This window comes from Salpingoeca rosetta (assembly GCF_000188695.1).
Source record: "Salpingoeca rosetta unplaced genomic scaffold supercont1.19, whole genome shotgun sequence".
Taxonomy (NCBI): Eukaryota; class Choanoflagellata; order Craspedida; family Salpingoecidae; genus Salpingoeca; species Salpingoeca rosetta.
The window spans coordinates 826,118-846,117 of NW_004754915.1; the positions used below are offsets into that span (position 1 = coordinate 826,118).

At 55.8% G+C, this 20,000-nt stretch overlaps 7 protein-coding genes across 7 annotated transcripts in view; 5 read left to right on the plus strand and 2 right to left on the minus strand.

Annotated features, from left to right (window-relative positions):
* The window catches only part of PTSG_07916 (uncharacterized protein), a 2,129-nt gene extending 528 nt beyond the window's left edge, over nt 1-1,601 (plus strand). Inside the window, exons 2-4 of the mRNA XM_004991661.1 lie at nt 5-284; nt 613-931; nt 1,355-1,601. Coding sequence (XP_004991718.1) covers nt 5-284; nt 613-931; nt 1,355-1,524 — 769 coding nt within the window. The 3' untranslated portion in view covers nt 1,525-1,601. The remainder of the gene's footprint in view (nt 1-4; nt 285-612; nt 932-1,354) is intronic.
* Nucleotides 1,602-1,653: 52 nt separating this feature from the next.
* On the minus strand, nt 1,654-5,201 carry PTSG_07917 (uncharacterized protein). The gene is made up of 9 exons (XM_004991662.1): nt 5,040-5,201; nt 4,736-4,886; nt 4,294-4,423; nt 3,991-4,090; nt 3,326-3,790; nt 2,892-3,056; nt 2,597-2,738; nt 2,218-2,314; nt 1,654-1,931 (listed from the first exon to the last, which is right to left on the minus strand). The coding sequence occupies exons 1-9, from the start codon at nt 5,178-5,180 to the stop codon at nt 1,814-1,816; spliced, it is 1,509 nt and encodes a 502-aa protein (XP_004991719.1). The 5' UTR covers nt 5,181-5,201; the 3' UTR covers nt 1,654-1,813.
* Nucleotides 5,202-5,452: 251 nt separating this feature from the next.
* PTSG_07918 (uncharacterized protein) lies at nt 5,453-7,360 on the plus strand (the record flags this gene model as incomplete). Its single annotated transcript, XM_004991663.1, has 4 exons — nt 5,453-5,489; nt 6,080-6,136; nt 6,460-7,068; nt 7,236-7,360. The coding sequence occupies 4 exons, from the start codon at nt 5,453-5,455 to the stop codon at nt 7,358-7,360; spliced, it is 828 nt and encodes a 275-aa protein (XP_004991720.1).
* A 299-nt stretch (nt 7,361-7,659) lies between these two features.
* On the plus strand, nt 7,660-10,447 carry PTSG_13260 (uncharacterized protein). Its single transcript, XM_004991664.1, has one exon. It carries the CDS (start codon nt 7,926-7,928, stop codon nt 9,912-9,914), a length of 1,989 nt encoding a protein of 662 aa, XP_004991721.1. The 5' UTR covers nt 7,660-7,925; the 3' UTR covers nt 9,915-10,447.
* Nucleotides 10,448-10,643: 196 nt separating this feature from the next.
* Nucleotides 10,644-15,088, minus strand: PTSG_07919 (uncharacterized protein). Its single transcript, XM_004991665.1, has 2 exons — nt 14,306-15,088; nt 10,644-14,165 (listed from the first exon to the last, which is right to left on the minus strand). Exons 1-2 carry the CDS (start codon nt 14,845-14,847, stop codon nt 10,703-10,705), a joined length of 4,005 nt encoding a protein of 1,334 aa, XP_004991722.1. The 5' UTR covers nt 14,848-15,088; the 3' UTR covers nt 10,644-10,702.
* Nucleotides 15,089-15,121: 33 nt separating this feature from the next.
* Nucleotides 15,122-18,732, plus strand: PTSG_07920 (uncharacterized protein). The gene is made up of 10 exons (XM_004991666.1): nt 15,122-15,745; nt 16,018-16,108; nt 16,318-16,474; nt 16,713-16,813; nt 16,986-17,109; nt 17,354-17,542; nt 17,735-17,820; nt 17,957-18,042; nt 18,229-18,318; nt 18,493-18,732. Exons 1-10 carry the CDS (start codon nt 15,135-15,137, stop codon nt 18,695-18,697), a joined length of 1,740 nt encoding a protein of 579 aa, XP_004991723.1. The 5' UTR covers nt 15,122-15,134; the 3' UTR covers nt 18,698-18,732.
* A 106-nt stretch (nt 18,733-18,838) lies between these two features.
* PTSG_07921 (uncharacterized protein) overlaps nt 18,839-20,000 on the plus strand; it is a 2,862-nt gene continuing 1,700 nt past the window's right edge. Inside the window, exons 1-3 of the mRNA XM_004991667.1 lie at nt 18,839-19,253; nt 19,457-19,594; nt 19,824-19,943. Coding sequence (XP_004991724.1) covers nt 18,945-19,253; nt 19,457-19,594; nt 19,824-19,943 — 567 coding nt within the window. The 5' untranslated portion in view covers nt 18,839-18,944. The remainder of the gene's footprint in view (nt 19,254-19,456; nt 19,595-19,823; nt 19,944-20,000) is intronic.

Consider the following 20,000-nt stretch of genomic DNA (forward strand, 5'->3'; position numbering starts at 1 on the left):
GCAGTGACAAGGCTGTGCTGGACGGAAGCAAGGCCATTCGCGGCGGCATCCCACTGGTGTTCCCCAACTTTGGCGCGTGGGAGTGCGGCCCATCGCATGGCTTTGGGCGCATCTCCACCTGGACATGGGACAAGGACGCTGCCGGCGCTGGTGACTCCGAGGATGGCACCACCGCCGTCTTTGTGCTGGAAGACAACGAGCAAACTCGCGCCATGTGGAACCACAAGTTCCGCCTCGAGTACACGGTCACCCTTCGCAAAGCACAGCTCGAATGCAACCTGAAGGTGCGTGTGTCTGTGTCTGTGTCTGTGTCTGCATGTGTGTCTGTGCGTCTGCATGTGTGTCTGTGTCTATGCGTGTGTCCGTGTCTGTGTCTGCATCTATGCGTGTGTGTCTGTGTCTGTATCTGTGTCCATGCATGCGTGTCTGTGTATGTGCTTGTGCGTGTGTGTGTCACTGTGTGTTCCGGATTCTTGCTACACGGCTGTGCTGAACACACCTTGGCTGCCAAGGATGCACACGCGCTTCATCCGCTCACACGCGTGCATAATCCCCCCTCCCAACACCCAATGCGGCCACGCATTGCATGCATGCATGGTTCTCCGCCCACAGATCCACAACACGTCAGATGAGAGCTTTGACTTCACGACGCTGCTGCACACGTATGTGCGGGTGCCGTCCATCAAGGCCGTTACCATCAGCCCGCTGAAGGGCTCGCTCAAGCTGGACCAGCTGGCAGACCGGGCATCTGTGGTGGAGGATCAAGAACCGCTCACCATTGCGCAGAATGTGGACAGCATCTACGTTGCCGTGCCGCAGTCGCTTGTGATTGACAACGTGGCGACGTCACGCGCTCCGACGCCCGACGATCACTCCACCGCCCTCACCCGGCGCAAACTCACCCTGGACAAAGCAAACCTCCCAGACACAGGTGCGCCCTCTTTGTGTGTGTGTGTGTGTGTGTGTGTGTGTGTGTGTGTGTGTGTGTGTGTGTGTGTGTGTGTGTGTGTGTGTGTGTGTGTGTGTGTGTGTGGGTGGGTGGGTGTGGGTGTGGGTGTGGGTGTGTGTGTGTGTGTGGGTGGGTGTGTGTGGGTGGGTGTGTGTGGGTGGGTGTGTGTGTGTGTGCGCGCGCGCGAGTGTGTGTGTGTGTGTGTGCGCGTTGTCTGTGTGTGCGTTTGTGGGTTTGCATATTTCTTGTGCGTGTGTGTGCGTGTGTGCGTAATTGCGCCAATGCTGTCATTACGTGCGTATGCTGCCGTTGGAACGTTATGGTTACCTCCTCCCTCCTGTGCTGCTTCAAGACCCCTCCTCACATCCCCTCCCCCGCCACGTTGGTGTGCGCGCGTGTGTACAGTGGTGTGGAACCCGTGGGTGGAGAAGACCAAGGCCATGGGTGATCTTGATGACAGCGCGTACAAGCAGTTTGTGTGTGTGGAGGCGGGACACGTTGCCGAGAAGCACACCCTCGCACCGGGGCAGCACTTCCACGGCGGGCAGACACTCACGCTCGAGGCATACAGGTGATGATGGTGATGATGATGATGATGATGATGATGATGAGTGATGATGATGGCGATGATGATGATGATGATGATGATGATGATGATGATGATGATGATGATGATGGCGATGGTAATCGGTGGTGGCGGTGATGTTGGGTGCGCGTGTTGTGTTGAGCATTAACTGCGCTGGTGTATTCGCTTGTAACGAGCCCGCAATCCCCCAACATTAAACAAACAAACACAACACAACACAACACAGCACAACACAACAAACAAACAATAACAAAAAAACAAGAGGTTTTTGATGATGATTATGATGATGATGATGGCGTTGGTGTTGTGATGGACATGATCTGGTAGCCGCTCCAGCCAAGGAGGATCTTGCGAACCTCCGTGAACCCAATCCACGCTTTGGGCCGCTGTCCTTTCCTGCAGCGGTCCCACGCAGAGCAACGAGAAAACAAATTGAAGGGAAGAGGGAGGGGGGCAAAGGAGCGTGGGTTGAGCGCAGCGTACAAACAGAAGTAGCGTGCGTGATGGTGGGAAGCAACAGACCGGAAATATCGTTTACACGAAGGACAATAAACAGAGTCTTTTACACCAAACAAGGCACACACACACACACACACACACACACACACACACACACACACACACATACGCGGGCATACGCAGCACCATACACAATCGGGTACGCAATACAACACGCGTGTACCTTGCAGTGAGAATTTCCCGGACGATGCCGGTATCGTCCTCCCATTCGCGCATCGCATACACGAGTGCATAGTGGTTCGTCAGATGGAAGAGCAGCACTGGTGATGGCGTGGTGATGGAGGGGTGGAGAAGTGTGAATTGGTCACGTGTGAACGAAAGGATCGATGTCTTTGTTCTCACGTACAGACGCAAGTGCAGACACACACACGTACACACGCAAGTGCACACACACACACACACACACGTGCACATACACGCACACACACACACACACAAGATCACACGCACACACACGCACACAATCACACACACCCATACACATTCACAAAAGCACAGAATGCACGCACACATCCACGTAGACAAGCACAAGCACCACCGACCTGTGTTTGATCTGTTGAACTCCGAGAAGAGGGCACGCCACTGGTCCTCAATCTTCCGCGCATCATCGCGGGTGAGCAGTTTGTGCTGCACCCGCGATCCTTTCATCGCCTTGCCCATGAACGGCCGGCACTCAAGCACCGTCTGGTGCGTTGGTTGTGTGTATTATGTGAGAGAAGATGATGAGCAAGAGTGACACACACACACACACACACATACACACACACACACACACACACACACGCACGCACGCACGCACGCACAATCACACACACGCACCCCTCCCATCCAACTCACATCGTATTGTGAAGAGACGGCCTTGCATGCAGACGTGATGCCCCAGTTCCCAAAGTACGCTGTGCTCGGTCGCTCCTTGGTCAGCTTTGCCATACCAATCACCGCATTCACATACGCCATCAGCGCCTTCTTCCACTTGGGACTCACAGGCGTTACTGCTAGCTCCTGTGGTGTGGGTTGTGTTGTGTTGTGTTGTGTTGCGTTGTGTTGTGTGTGTGGGTTGTGTTGTGTTGTGTTGTGTTGTGCGTGTGTGCGTATGAATGTCCGTGAGTTTGTGCCCGTGTGCATGTATGCATGCACACCTCTGTGTTTGTGTGTTCACAACACACACGCAGATATGAAAGGCCCGGGCATACAAGACGATACAGCAGTTCCATCCCAAACAAATAACACACACACACATACAAACACATTCCCTCCCCGACATCACTCACTTCGAGCTCCTCGTTGTGCTGTGCAGTTCCGCCAGTCGACGTTGTTGCTGTGGTGCTGGCAACGTTGTCGCCCTTTTGCTTCTCACCATCACCACTGCCCTCCTTCTCCTTCTGATCGCCATCATCACCACCCGATTCTTTCGACACGTCTACACACGCTGTCACACGTGACCCGACTGTGGGCGCATCTTGCTTCTGCTGCTTTTGGGCCGTCGTGACAACCACGTCGACATCATCATCGTCCTCGTCTTCATCGTGATCATCACCACCATCATCGTCATCACCTCCATCGATATCCCCACCACCAATGCCGCCCTGGCTCCCGTCCTTGTCACCACTCCCATCTCTGGCCGGTGCGTGCCGCCCATACACAGTGCGCAGCTGAGCAAACACGCGCTCCGTGTTGCTGACGTCGTCATCAACCAGCTCCCGGATGTGCTGCCACAGTATCTTCTTCTTCTTGCCCTACGGTGCCATGGGCGGGTGTGTGTAAGAGAGGGAGAGAGGGAGAGAGACAGACAGACAGAAAGACAGACAGACAGACACAGAGAGAGAGAGTGTGTGTGTGTGTGAGTGGGTTTTGTGTGTGATGACACGATGAGCGACAGTACAAGGTGCATAGCACGTCCACACAAAAGCACACACACACACACACACACACACACTTTTGGGAACTTGGTGGCAAAGGACTGGTCGTTTTCTGCCAGTTTCAGCTTGAGCTTTTCCACGAGATCAGATGGGTCCGCGCCAAGCGCGAATGAGCATCTGCATCATGCGGAGGAGAATAGGTGGGGTTGCGTGGTGCCTTCAGCGTTTCGTCCACAGGCGACCAGGGCACGCACATGCACACACACATGCATACAGAGCATGCAAAGCACAAACACGCCACATGCACACGCACGCACGCACACACGCACATGCAATCAAAGCATACACATATACAAAGCACACGCATTAAGCATACCCACCGGCGATGGTGCTTGATGACAATGCCGTCCAACACGTTGCGGAACTCCTCAAGGAGATCGTGTTGGGATAGCGCCTGCTCATCATCACGACGCCGACGCGAGAGTGCATTAAACGCGCCCGCCACAGATGCTGTGACCAGGACACCACCGCAGCAACAAAGCAAATCCAACGACAGTGTCACCACAAGCGAGCAAGTCACAAGCGAGCAAGTCACAAGCGAGCAAGTCAGGTGGCAACGGTTGATGAGTGGCTGAAAGTGCATACGTACACACATGTGCGTGCTGTTGCGGCACGGCACGTACGCAAACAACATTCAGAGCCGTTTCAACGACCACAATACGACTAACAACAGCGACAATACACACCAACGCATAAGTCACCGTGCTGTTGTTATTGTTCATGAGACACGGTTGGCCGAAGTGTTGTGACGCCATCCCTCACCTGCTGCACAGGCTGGACTGAACTGCTTCACCCAGGAATCGAAGAGCTGCCGGTTGTACGCGACACAGAGCCGCCGCTTGTCTGTGGGCATGCTGTCTCCATCGTACAGCAACGCGGTCAAGTCCACTTCTTCAGCAGCATCCGTATCGCGCTGCACAACCGCAACAAAAACAAAGTTGCACGAATGCGTCAGCACAAGCAGCGGCGACCTCACACACACACACACTCTCTCTCTCACTCTCTCTCTCTCGTTTCGTTTTGGTTCATACGCTTCATCATCAATGCAACTTGACACCTGACTCACTTCGTACGTGTACTTTTTGCTTGTCGTCGATCCGTCAGCCGCGGCCGTCGCTTCCATCCTTGCACTCGCCGTCACATCCTTGCGCTCGGCGCCTCCGTTGTTCATCTTTGTTGTCGTTGTCGCCGTTTCGTTGCCGCTCATTTTTCGAATCTCCCGGCCGTGAATAAACACCAAAAAATGCAGCGTCGTTCGCTCCTCCTGGAATTCAATGAAGATTTCATAAAACTTTCGGCAATCGACAACGCCACCGAACGCGGTAGCGTTGAGTGAACCTCTCGCATCATCGTCATCCCGCTCGCAACAAACAACAACCAACACCACCAACAACAGCTCTGCCACAACAAGAAAGAACAAGGCAAACCAACACAACACCTCCAGCGCCTGCTGCAACTGCTGCTGCATTCGAGTCCTGCATGGACGACAGGGGTGCGCAGCGGCCCTTGGCGCTTGGTAAGAACACACAAGAGAGACAAGCAGACACACAGAGAGGGAGAGATTGAGAGGGAGAGATTTCGCGCCAATTTCGCGTCGTTGGTGCGATCGTCGGCTTTGTGCTCTCTGTTTGCGTCGTTGCATTGCGGATTTGCGAAGCGACAGCAACAGCGGGGACAGCCTTTTCAGCAGCAGCCCCAACCACAGCATGGTGTCACCAATGGCGGTGACGTCAATCCAGTGTGTGTGTGTGTGTGTGTGTGTGTGTGTGTGTGTGTGTGTGTGTTTTGTGTGTGAAGCAGGTCACACAAGTTCGGTCAACACAGCAACAGCAACAACAACAGCGACAACAACAGCAACAATCCGCCACACACAAACAACACAGCACAACACACACAACACAACACGCACATGCACGCAACAGCCTTCTCCACAAACAACAACAACTGCAGCGCACAACACCATTCATTATTTCTCTGCGTTGCTTGCTTTTACCTCCTCCTCTCTGCTTTGTTGACTCACAATGCGGCACGCCAACAAACACCACCATCACACACACCACCACAAACACAAACACCATCGACTGCGTCATCGATGCCACACAACAGCGACTGATCGACATCGGCACCATCACCAAGATGTGCACCCTCACGACATGCACATGGGTGAGTCTGACAGCGGCAACGGGGATGTGTGTGTGCGTGTGTTTGAGCGTCTGCACTGAGTCTGTCCTGGATTCCATATCTGATGTTTGGACACAAACAGCATTATTGGTACACAAACAGCATTGACCAACAGTCACTCACTGTCACACACACTCACACACACACACACACGCACTGTCACACACACACCCACTGTCACTCACACGCACTGTCACACACACACACACACACTGTCACACACACACACACACACACACTGTCACACACCATCACATAAACACTCACTCACTCACTCATTCACACACTCTTGCATTCACATGTAGTGACATGCGAGTATTGCGGGGAGCGGTTTTATCCGGACCGCCTGATTGTGCACCACCGCGTATGTGGGCCAGATGCACCAAGACTCCCCACTGCAACTCGGCGCTCCCAGTCCAACAAACGCATGAAGGACATCACCGAACTCGTATCAGCAGCGCCTGCATCCAGTGCGCACGCGCGGCTGTTGAGGCCGAGCACAGATAGACAGCAGCTGTTGCAGCAGCAGTACCGCACCAACGGCAGAGCGCTCACTCGCCACAGTACCCCAACCTTCTTCACCGTCGCCAGCAGCTCGGACCACTGCACACATGGCCAATATGATGATATTGTTGATGATGACTATGACTACGATGATGGCGATGATGACGGTGATGCCGGTGTCGTTGAAGGGCTCGGTGCATATCATGATAATGGTGGCGATACCCGCTCTGGCAGCAGCGGCAATGTCGGTGCTGGTGTCGTTAGCAGTGGTGGCGGTGATGTCCATGGCGACGGTGACGTATTAGGCAGGTACAGTCTGCAAAACACACACGCGACCGAACCAAGAGAGTTGAGTGAACAGGGCCACGACACAGCAGAGGCGATGGTGTCGCCGCACCAGCATGACAGGCGTAGCTTGGGCTCCCGCGGGTCACACACCGGGGATCATCACCAGCGGCAGCGCAGAGAACACCGCCATAGCAGCGTCTCGCCACGAACCATGTCGGAACGCAGCACAAGCACGCCCGCGCTCTCTCGCCAGATCGCCATCCCACACACGCCGTACGTGCCGCACCAGCCACCTTCACCGCAGACCCACCGACCACGCGGAGACACGATGGTGATGATGATGAACACAGCGACGCGTCGAACGCCAAGCTTGCGCCGACAGCGCGGACACGCAGCAACTCCAGCAGCCAGTGAGGACGATTTTGGTCGCCTCAACATCACTCAAGACGCAGCCACCACCCACGGCCGCATTGGAGCAAAGCCAAGCACCGCGCCTGCACAGCATCCACAGCAACGAACACCGCCACCACTTCAGGGACCCCCGCCCTTACAACAACAGCACCGCCACCACCAGCACCACCATCAATCACCGTCACCGTCGAGTCGAAGCAGCTCCACCACCCACACGCGCCTGCTGCGCCAATCTACGCTGCTGGCAAGGTCTTCCTCCCACGGCAGCGGCGGGAACAACAACAACAACAACAACAACAACAACAACAACAACAACAACAACAACAGCAGCAGCAGCAGCAGCAGCAGCAGCAGAGATGACACAACTTCGCTGTCGACATCACTGGATACAGCCCAACTCCGCAACCACCGTGGCCAGCCCACCCGCGCCACCGACGCCACCAACACCAACACCGCAATCGCCCACGGTCACGGTGGTGAGCGCGCGCTCTCTGCATCGTTCACAACATCCTCGTTGCTGCTGTTGCGCCAAGACCAAACGCTCACTGCGCTGGCTGAAGACGCATTCATGCTGAATACACACGATGGTGCGCGCCGTCAGCCCTCATCAACACCACTGTCATCGCCAGCATCATCAACATCATCATCATTGGCGCCCACGGGAATGAAGGCACCAACGCCTTCTGCGCGTGCCAGTGTCAGCAGCAGTGGAAGTAGTGATAGCAAGGACAAGAGCAAGCACCCCATCAAAGCAAAGAACAAGACGCCTTCGCCCATTGCAGCCGCAGCCACAGCTGGTGGGAAACGCATGTGCTCCCCAGCAGAGCAGCGACCACCGCCACGTTTGTCGCTGTCCGGCGGGAAGAAACAGCGAGCCCGCAGCAGCTCAAACTTGCGTGACACGTGGTGTGACATGGTTGCGGCCCAGTCACTGACTACCTCCCCCTCCACACCTCCAACCCGCCACAGACACAACCAGCCGCCCGCGTCATCAACTACCATCGCCGCCCCTCCCTGCACAGCAACACCTCACACGCACGCGGACGTACACGCGTCCGTGCATGCTCGCGCCTCCATCTCACCAACAGCCATCGCCACGCCAGACACCCCGCCCCAACATCCCGGCACACGTGCACGTGCACACACGGGGGCACCAGCCATCCGCATACGCACGGTTGCGCTGGCGGACCTGGCTGTTGATGCCGCTGTTGGCGTCGTGCCCTTGCGCCGTGGACATGGTGGTGGTACTGATGATGGTGGTGATCGGAATGGCGATTGGGATGATGGTGGTGCTGATTATGATGATGGTAACAGTGCTGGTGGTGATCACGGTGGTACGTGTCGCAAAGCGGATGGGGTGGGCGTCGGCCCTCGTCACCAACAAGAACAAGCACCCGTGCGAGGGAGAGTCGCTATTCAACCACGGGCACGGCTTCGAAGTCACAGCGTTGGGCACGTACCACACTCTCCAAGCAACACAGCGCTCGCGGGTGATGTGATCAACGAAAGCGGCCGCAACAAGGGTGATGCCACTGCAAGCGGCGACGGAGCTACCAGTGATGGCTTCAACATGCCCGCCTCTCAACCAACACCACCGCAGGCACGCCCACCGCCATCATCTTCATCGTCAACGGCATTGAAGCGACGCAGCTTTCGCTCACACGCGCGCAGAAAACAACAGCAACAACATCACCACCAGCCTGATAATCACGAGACGCAACAGCAGATCGCAGCTCACACACGCGCGCAATCTACCGCCGACGCACAGTCTATGTCCCCACCAGCTGCTCCCGTGCCACGTGTATGCGTGGGTGTGGAGGACATGAGTGGCGACGATAATGAAGGGCAACACGCGCGTGACTCGCGCAGAGAAAGCGGCGGCAGTGGCATGATTAGCCGTTGCGACAGCAGCGTGAGCAGGGGCTTTCTGAGCGATGCGGATGGTGAACTGAAGAGCGAGGATGGGGAGATGAATCACGGTACCCCCCACAGTATTGGCAGCGGTCATGGTGGTGATGGTGGTGATGGTGGTGGTGGTGGTGGTGGTGGTGACCTGGTGCACTTGCGCAGCGAGATCAACCTTGGTGAGTCGCGTGACCACGAGCACCATCAGCACCACCACCACCAGCGTCACCACCACCACGAGCACCACCAACAGCGTGCTGTGTCGTTGATTAACAGCACACCCGAAGAGCAGCAACAGCAGCAACATCACGCGCCTTTGCACATACACACTGCGAGCACCCATTCCATCGCTACCACTGCCAGCATCACCGGCGTCAATAGCAACAGCACCACCAGCAGCAACACTAGCAGCATGCTGCACGTGCACCTCTCCCGCAGCAAGAGCGTGCGCACATTGCCCACGTACCGTGTGCCCACGCTCCACCGGTGCTTGACGACAGACCTGTCACATGCGCGGGGGATGCTGGGGCGACAACCGCACGCGCCGCTGCCACCAATCAAGCCGTCGTCACACCCACCACCCGACAGTGTTGCTGCGGACGATGATGATGACGATGGTGCTGACGGTGATGGTGGTGTGGACAGGCAGTGACACACGCGTCGAAGCAACAGCGTGATTTCACCCTTGCGCATTGAAAACTACGTGCGTCATTACTTGCCATGATCTTTCATCCACCCGAACACCTGCATGGTTCCTTGCCTGCAGGCATGTCACGTCACGTCGTCTTCTCTACTTGTTCATTCGTTGTATGTGTTCATGTGCATCTGATATTTTCCGGGCTATGGGCCCTCCGTGTGGGTGTGCGTACACCTGCGCGCGTGTTGTCCTATGTGTGATATTTGCACTTGTTGTCTGGGGTTGCTTTTTCCTCTATTTAATCACACCTTGTTGTCCCCTCTCCTCTCATTGCTTGAATGCTTGCCGTGTTATCCCTGATCGCTGTCTGCGCGCATCTGTTGTGGTGCGTGTCGCCTTTCATTTATTCTTGCCTTCGTATTTGCTTTCCTGCCGTGGCACACCTTGTATCAGACCCGTATCTGTGTTCGGGGGTTCATGTTTCTGTATGCACGTGCGATGTTGCTTCCACAGTCGTTTTATTTTCTTTCTGAAGAACCCATCCACACATCACACGCGTGTATGTACAGCAGTCACGTGCACTAGGCAGCAGGGCGGAGAATGGTGGTGGATGACGACACACACACACACACACACACACACACACACACATACGAATCCTAAGGTTTGCACAGGCATGTGTCAGACCTACGAAACACATACACTCAAGACACACACATACACAAACAAACAACCAACCAACCAAACAAACAAACAACCAAACAAACAAACAACCAAACAAACACAACGGAGAAGCATGTGAGCTAGATGAGGTTTGGCTTGTGGTCCTTCTTCTGCCAGCAAGCAGCACGAAGGGCCACGGCATCGCACACCGTGAAGTCACGTGATGGCAGCTGCTTGAACGCCTTTGCGCCGCTGTCGTAACGGAAGTAACGCGCCACCATGTCCCTGGTCACCGTGCGCGGGCCTGCGCCGTAAATCTTGGTGATGCCTGCAGGCACAACCGCATACACGCCGCGGAACTTGAGGTGCGTTGGCGTGCGTAGCACAATGACGAGGTGTGGAATGTCGCAGCTGTCAATGGCCCTGAGCGCAGCATCTCGCTTCTTCGCATTGATGTCGCCAGAACCAAGGCACGCCGGGGACTGGATGGCGTTTTTGCAAATCACCACGTTGCTTCGCAACTTCAGCACCTTCTCCGCTGCCGCTTGCTGCTTCTGCTGCTGCTGCTCTTGTGATGTGTTATCTTGCTGTCGGTCCTTCTGTTGAGGTGGTGCCTGTCGCTCCTTGTGATGCGAGGGTGCGTGCTTGCCAGCAGCATAGCCACTGCCATCTGCTGCACGTGTGTGCAATCGCTCGCCATTGCTGCCGCCCCGATCACGACGTGGAGGACTCACAGCTGCTGGCGGCTGCATCTCAACCACCCAGCTGCGACCAGCGCCACCACCTCGATCGCTATTGACATTGCCATTGTTGTGTCCATACCCACTCCCACTCCCACTCCCAGCGCCACTGCGATCACTGCGATCACTGCGTGCGTCTGCTTTCCGCTGTGCACTGCCCCTGCTCTCGTATTCGTACTCGCCCTCCATCTCCGCGCGAATCAGCTCGTCCGCCGCGTCCCACTCCTCCCGCGCACGTGCGTGATGCTGATGTTGATGTTGATGGTGGTGATAGCCATGACGGTATTGCTGCTGTTGCTGCTGCTGCTGCTGTTGGCGCTGTGCGTATTCACGCTGCCCGCGTGTGACCTCAGAGGCCGGGCGTGCATAGCCACCACGCTGCTGCTGCTGCTGCTGGTGCATGGGAGCAGATCGCTGCGGCGTGTGTGATTGGGGGCGGCGGCGGATTTTGGGTTGCTCCCCACGCCCCTCGCCAGTGTCGTAGGCAGGTGCAAATTCGCCTTCCTGCTGGGGACCATCGTGTCCATGCTGGCGCAGCGGAGGCGCTGCTGGTGCTGTGATACCGTCACCATCATTGCCCTCGCCACTCTCCTCCAGAATCATGGTCGATTGCAGCTGCTGCTGGCGGTGATGGTGGCGATGGTGATGACTCAAGCGTTGATGCTGCAACCCACCACCACCACCACCACCACCACCACGACCACCACTTCCGCTACCACCTTCCATCTCGTCGATACCGTCACCGTATTCATCATCACCATACCCCGCACCGCCACGCGTGTCATCACCACCATCATCACCACCCACTGCCGAGCGTGACTCGCGCCTCCTCATCTTCTGCGCAACCAATCTGTTCCGGTGCGACAAACGGCGCTGCCGTCGCTGCTCTGCCGCTCCACCACCACCATTCGTCGCATCGTCATCGGGGTGTGCACGTGCACGCGCGTGCGACGTTGCGTGTGCGTGGTCTTTGCTGGTGTCACTTGGTTCCTTGTTTCCATCACCAAAGCTGACAACAAAGGCCTCTGCTCGCCTTCCCTTGTCCCCACCATAAACACCGCTTTCATCGTGATGTCGGCGGGGTGAAACGTCAGCAGCTGGCAGGTCAGCAGCATCGTGGTGGTGGTGGGGCTGCTGCTGCTGCTGCTGCTGTTGTTGTTGTTGTTGTTGTTGTTGTTGTTGTTGTTGTTGTTGTTGTTGTTGTTGTTGTTGTTGTTGTTGTTGTTGTTGTTGTTGCTGTTGTTGCTGTTGTGATTGTGGCAGTGCGGAGGAGAACAGCTCATCCACAACGCTGTCCAGTGTGCGATGACGCGTGCTAACGCCCGCCGGCGCTGCTGTTGTAGTTGGCATTGGTGCTCTTGCTGCTGTTGCCTGTAGAGGTGTTGCTGCCGACGTTTGCTCGAGATGAGACAGTGCCATATTCATCAAAAGTGCGCGCTGCTGTGCCCACGCCGCCTGCTGCTGCGTCTGCTCCTGCTGTAGCCGTTCCACCGCCATTGCCACGTTCTTCGATCCGGGTGCACGTGGCATGCTGCCGGTGCTTTTGTTGCTGGTGCTGCTGTTGTTGGCGCTTTTGTTGCTGGTGCTGCTGTTGTGCTGCGCCTTGCTGGGCGTGATGTCTGTCTGAGTAGGTGCTGGCTTGCTCGACTGACGATGACCCCTGCCACCACGCCGTCGCACAGATGAGAGCAGCGGCTGGTGCTGCTGCTGCTGCTGCTGCTGCTGCTGCTGTTGTTGTTGTTGTTGTTGTTGTTGTTGTTGTTGTTCTCCTTCTTCTTCTTCTTCTTCTCCTTCTTCTTCTTGCTGTTGTTCTTGTTTCTGTGCGTCGGTTGACCTGGATGATGGCGGTCGGCGTGTTGCTGTCCCGGGACGCGCTCGCCCCCGCGTCCTACCACCCCTTACGCCCTCCTCTTCCTCCTCTCCTTCCTCCTCGTGCTGATGGTGATGGTGATGGTGGTCGTGTGAATGTGCTGGCGATTCAGATCCTCGCTCCTCATCTCCACCACTTCTGCCGCGCTTGCCGTCAGCGCTGGTGTGTTTGTCACCACCCCCAGCATCCCCGTGTGCATGTGTGTGCGTGTGTTCCGACCCGGGAGAGTGCTCGCGCTGTGTAACGGGCGCATGCATAGCAAGCTCTGCACCACTATGCTCATCGCCAACAGTGTGCACGTTATCGGGGTGTTGGTCAGGCTCGTGTTCGTGTGTGTCCGGGTGCTGGCCACCGGGGACATCTGCACCGGCCATCCCACGGATACGACCAGGGGATAGAGACACTGAACGTCGTCGCGGCCGCCCCATTTCCGACACCGTCGCGTCGTGGCGCAGCGCATCGGTAGCTCCGCGCTGACCGTGCTGTTGTTGTTGTTGTTGTTGTTGTTGTTGTTGTTGTTGTTGTTGTTGTTGTTGTTGTTGTTGTCGCTTGCGTTCGAGGGAGCGCGCGTGAGCAGCACCTTCCTCCGCGCGTACAACAGCAGCAGCCTTGCGTCTTTGATGCTGGTGCGCATACCCATGACCTTTGTCTTCATCACCTGCACCAGCCCTGTCGCCTCGAGGTTGCCCCCTGCCGCTCTGACGTCGTCGGCCACCACCATCATATCCTCCTCCTCCACTTTCGAGTTCACCACCGCCATCATCGTCGTCACTGTCGCTGCTATCTGCGGGGTCGATTGGGATGTCCTCATACGTTGCCGGCAGCACGTCGCTCTCACCGTCATCAGCAGCTTCGCCATCATGTGATTCGTCCTCGTGATGATGATCGTGATGATCATGATGATAGCGTTGGCGTTCGTGGTCATCGTTGGGCGCATTTGATGTCTTGACCACCGCGGCTTGAACAGGCGCATCTGCGATGTGTAACGTATCACTGCGCAAAACCAACAACAAGATGGGAACTGTGAGTGCCAGTGTGTGGTGCACACAAAGCACGTACACCCGCAAGCCCAAACCACACACAACACAATACACCAATGCAACACGCACACGCACACACACACGCATACGTACTCTGCTGGTGGCTGAAAATCAGAAGCGGACTGGGACAGGTGAAGGCGTGATCGATGTGCTGGCTGGTAGCTGCGCTGAGAGTGGCCATGCCGCGGCCGTGTGCTTGCGGCTGAGTTGGACGGTGCGGACGGGGTTGTTGATGTGCGGGCGTATCGATTTGCGGGGCGCGGAGGAGGGCCAGGCCGACCTGCTCGTGTTGCCGACCCCAACTGTTGGTATTGATGCTGATGCGGCTGCGGCGGTTGTGACAATGGTTGCGACTGCTGGTACCGTTGCTGTGGGCCCGCTGTCGCTGATGCCGAGAGTGCAGCAGTTGCACGCCTTGACGATGATGATGCTGACGACGCCGATGATGGTGGTAGCGGCTGTCCTCTTCTGCGCCCTTGGGTGTCCTCTTGAGTTGCCGCATTGATCTTGGCCATGGTCAGGTCACCGATGACGGTGTCGCCAAACTCGCGCTGCAGCTCCTCGACCAGCTCCTTTGTCGTCGAATTGCCGCTGCTGCGCGCAGCTCTGAACGATTCCGAAGGCGCCGACATCATTGCTTCTCAACGAAAGAACGAGGCAACGAGCGACAAAGACGAAGCAACGAAGCAGGAAGACACAGACAGGGAGACAGAGATGGCCAAACACAGAGAGATGGGGGGAAACGAACAGGAGGAGAGGTGGTGCCACGACAATCGCCGTCGTCGCCCACGTTGCAACTTCCTCCTCAACAACAACGTTCGCCTCCCGCTACCTGCTTCTTGTTGTTTGGGGCGGTTGTTGTTGGGGCGAAAATTTGGCTGGAAATATATGTGAAGATATGTACCAATCGCCAACAACCGCGATGGCTGGAAGGACAACGCTTCTTGCTGGGATGCTGGTGGTGGTGTTGCTGGTGGTGTTGTTGCTGGTGGTGTTGGTGGCGCCGCCTGCACTGGCGTCATCGTCGTCGTCGCCGTCGCCGTCGTCGTGGCAGTGCTGTGATGACGGAGCAAAGGCAACACTGGAGCAGGAAAGACACGAGGCTTTGGATGGGATGAGGGGTGATGCGGCAGCAGCAGTGCCATGGTGCAACTTTGCGCAGAAGTACACGACCTCTGAGCTGGTGAACGATGCCGGGAGACGGGAACAGTTCATCAAGGACGTCATGCATGCTGAGGGGAAGTTCCACCAGAGCGGCATTGCGTATCATCCAGTGACGGCGATGACCTTTGATGGGCACCTTATAGACTACGCGAGCGGGAAGCTGTATCCTGGAGGCCTGCACAACTTCAGCAGCGGCGCCAAGGATGCGCAGCATCTGTCGATCCTTGCGCTTGGGTTGGATGGGCAGCCACGTGCGCTTGCATACCTCAACAGCACGCTGAAACAACCAGTGTCCATCCAAGACATTCAATTACACGCCATGCACCTTATTGACCTCAAGCTGACAGCCCTCGAAAAGTGGAACGCCAGGTGTGAGTGAGTGTGTGAGCGTGCATGAGTGTGTGTGTATGTGCATGAGTGTGAGTGTGTTAATGAGCGTGTGTGAATGTGTGAATGTGTAAGCGTGTGTGTGTACTGTGTGTGTATGCTCTGTGTGTATGTGTGTGTGTGTGTGCTCTGTCTGTCTGACTGACTGTCTCTTCTATCTCTATCTATCTCTATCTATCTCTGTACTCTTTGTGTGCATGTGTGTGTGTGTACTTTTGAGTGCTCATTGTGGTGTGGATATGCGCTTCGTCCAGTTTCCCGGGATACGGCGGCTACCTGCCCTGGTTCTCGCACACGACCAACGGGGATCTCGTGCCAGCACCTGGCTGGTCCAACCCATATCGCGTACGCCGCCGCTGCTTCTGCTGTTGCCTCCTGATCGTGGTGCTGGGTGTTGTCGGTGTTGTCGGTGGTGGTTGCTGCACTCGGTGCAGCAACAACAGCAGCAGCAGCTATTGAACGCCATTGCTGCCTGACTGCCTGTTGTTTCGATGGAAGGCTGGCCACAAGTGACACAACACACATGCCAATGTTCGCTACTCTCTGGTCTGTAGGTGCCAGCGCTGGACAATGGGGAGTTCTACTGGGGCCTGTATGCCGTGGAGGTTGCTCTGTCCACATCATCACTCCCGGGCGCGGCTCCACTGGCAGCAAGATGCCGCCGATATTTGCGCTTGCTCCAAGACAACGCCGCCACCATCTTCCTTACACGTTAGTGGTGTGGTGTGTGTGTGTGTGTGTGTTTGTGTGCGTTTGTGCTTTTGTGTGTGTGTGTGTGGGTGTGTTTGTGCGTGTGTTTTTGTGTGTGTGTGTGTGTGTGTGCGTGTGTGTGAACTCTGGGTGCATTTATACTCTGTGCGTGTCTTTATGCAAAGGTAGAGGACGAAGGACAGTGTTTGCGGAGCCACCCATCCCCTCACATGATGCACATGTCACCGCCAATGCTCAGACGATGGCAAGACGCGGTGGGTGAGTGAGATTGTGGACGTAACAACTGTGCCAACACGCAGCAACTACCGTGGTTCCGGCGACTATGGAGATCCATTTGAGGTGAAACACGCTTTTCCAAGCCATTTAATGCTGCACTGACACATTGGATTGTGTGGCGCGCACATGGATGGGGCTGTTTTTGAACATACAAGCACATTTTGGACTGTGACTTGCATGGCATATAACATTTTGTGATGCGACGTTTTCTGTGTCACATGTGTGCATTGCGCAGGGTGAACTGTTTACGTGGGTGCTGTATTGGCACGCGCCGTGGTCAAAGCTGAACCTCTCACGTGATGATCTCTTTCTTCACAAGCACTCTTCCTTGCAAGCCGTCAACTTCACCACCAGCACAGGTCTGCTTGTGCAAGTGAGCGGCAGCAGTACTCGTGTATGTGTATGTGTGTGTTTGTTTGTGTGGATATGTTTGTGTTGTGTGAATATGTTTGTGTTTGTACGTGTGTTAGTGTAGATGTGTATGTGTGTGTGGTGTTTGTATGTGTGTTTGTGGCTGCAACACATCGTACAACGCACCCACCCCACCAACGACCATCACCAACTCCACAAACCCATCTCGCTCTGCCGCTGTCACGATGGCAGGCCAGCCCATTACCGTACAGCGTGGGTTCTGGTTCTCTTCCCACGAGCAGTGGAAGCTGCTTATGCTACCTTATCTGCATCTCCAACGCGTTGCGCGTGTGTTTGCAAACTGTGAGCGCGCCCGCACCGTCAACAGCGCCGAGAAACGAATCCCAGGCCTCTACGCATGCATCAACGACGTCACAAATGGTTTGTTTGTTTGTTTGTTGAGCTTGCTTGCTTTGTTTGTTTGTTTGTTTGTCTGCTTGTTTTTTTGTTCGTTTGTTTGGTTGTTTTCATTCCCTTTCGAGCACGGGTGTGTCTGCGCGATTCCACTTGCTATCATAGGTTTCTTCTGCTAACACGCACGTGCTCCTCCTGCCTCCCCCCTCCCCACTGCAGGAAGCGAGGCCATTCCCGATTACATTTCGTACACGGGCATCCCCTCGATCGCCATGGAGAACAGCACGATGTGGCGATATGACGTGGTGTGGAAACACAACGTAGACGCCAATTTGCGCTGCTGCCTGTCGTGCTGTTGTGGCGGTGTGGTTGATTGTGAGTACTTCTGCACGCACACACAACTCCCACGTTCACTGTCTTCACATTCACACACATGTGCAGGTGACACCGTATGCTGCGTTTCCCACAACACTCATCAACGAGACTGTCGGAGCAGCGTGGTACCACACCATGCTCCTCCCAAACAGGTGTGCATGTGTAAATGGCCGCTGTTTGGTGGTGCAATTATGTTTGTGTTACGTGTGTGGTTGTTGGTGGCGGTGACGTTGTTTTTGTACTGGAGTGTGCTGTATGGCGCAAGTTTGGTGGTTCACATGCACGCCACGCGCGCGCATCCCCACGTCGTCTTTCCCCTTGTCTTTGCCCCCGTGCAGAATGCAGGGCCCATACGGAAGCACAGAAGCCATCAACATCAACGGCACCGAAATCAGTCCGCTCCTCACGTGGGACGCCAAGTCCCTCACGTGCGTGACACACATATGCCAGTGTGCGTGTGCGTGTGTGTGTGTGCCTGTGTGTGTGTGTGTGTGTGTGTGTGTGCCTGTGCGTGTGTGTGTGTGTGTGTCATGGAGAACAGACAACTGCGGATGCTGCAATGCTTGCCTCACACCAAACAACACCACATACACACAATGCAGGCCGTTGGCGTTCATGGGTGGGGTTGCGGATGTGGTTGCAAAGGGGCTGAGACGAGACAACCTGTACAGCAGCTTCTTGAACGTTACCTCCAGCTACTACGCCTCTGCCTTTGCCACCCCCTTGTCTGGGGAGCACGTGCCATTTGCACTGCCGACTGCCACAGCACCAACAACGCCGCTCTCGCCTTTCACCGCCTGCCGCTGACTTGTCGAAAATTGTACAAAATACACATAATCGCCAAGACTCGACGCGCGCAGGAGCGGAAAAGAGGACACAGCCGCACAGCGTGCAAGGCGTGCGCACAACACACACACACACACACACACACACACACACACACACACACACACACACACACACACACACACACACACACACATATACATACACACACACACTCTCTCTCTCTCTCATACACGCACACACACGCAGGCACACAAGAGAAAGCGGGATGGCATTGGTGGTGTGTGAGGCGCGGCCGAGCGTGTGCAGTGGCCACTTGTTTGTGAGAGGGCCATCACACTTGAATGTGAACGTCGTGTCCCAAGATGGACGCCTTGCCGTGGTTGACACGCAGGCCGAGAGACAGCTGGCAACCATCGCTCTTCCACCGCATGTGAGGCCAAGCGGCCTCGAACGGACCCACCAGGATGAGCACACAAACACATCCACATTCAGGCTGGTCCTGCACCCTTCCGACACACCGTTTCACAGGAAGCCATCCAGCGTGTCTACGTCTGAAACACGCTCGTCTCAGCAGGTATGTTTGTGCTGCTCTGCATGCATTGGTGTTGAAGACGAGTTTCTTCTGTGCCGTTGAAGTGCAAACACTATCCTCCTGTGATGAAACACATCTCTACTCGATGCTGAGGCCCCATCGCACTGCACATTGCGCATGTCCCACTACTCATGACTCCGTCAACCCTTGACCTTCCCCCGTCTGCCATCAACCGATCTGAGCAGAAGGCGTGTGTCAAGTGTACCACGTGCAAAGCTGCAGTGAGTCCACCCTTGCAGCCGTATCGACTTCCTTCCTTGCGCTGGCACGAGATCCAGGACTTTGTCAACTGCTGCGAGGATGACCACCACACCCACGTTGATGTGAGGCTGTGTTGATCTTGCGACCCAGTTGCAGCTTTGTGCGCAATCCATGCGTGATGCCTTTTTATGCAATGGCAGCAACGACACGCACACACACATACACACGCACACACTTTCGCATTCACACACACGCATACGCACACGTACACGTGTACATACGTGCCCAGCAACATGCCACGAACGTGTATGTCGTGACCCTGACCCTGACCTGCGATGGTTGCAATGGCAGTTGAGTGTTCGGATCGGCGAGCACAGCGTGCTCTTTGACGATGAGCAGTTGCTGCTGCAACGTGACCAACTGATCACACATGACCGTCAGCCACTCGACACGTCAACGCTCAGCGACGAGGTGCGCCGTCAATCGCACACATATACACACAACTGTACATACACATCAATGAAAATG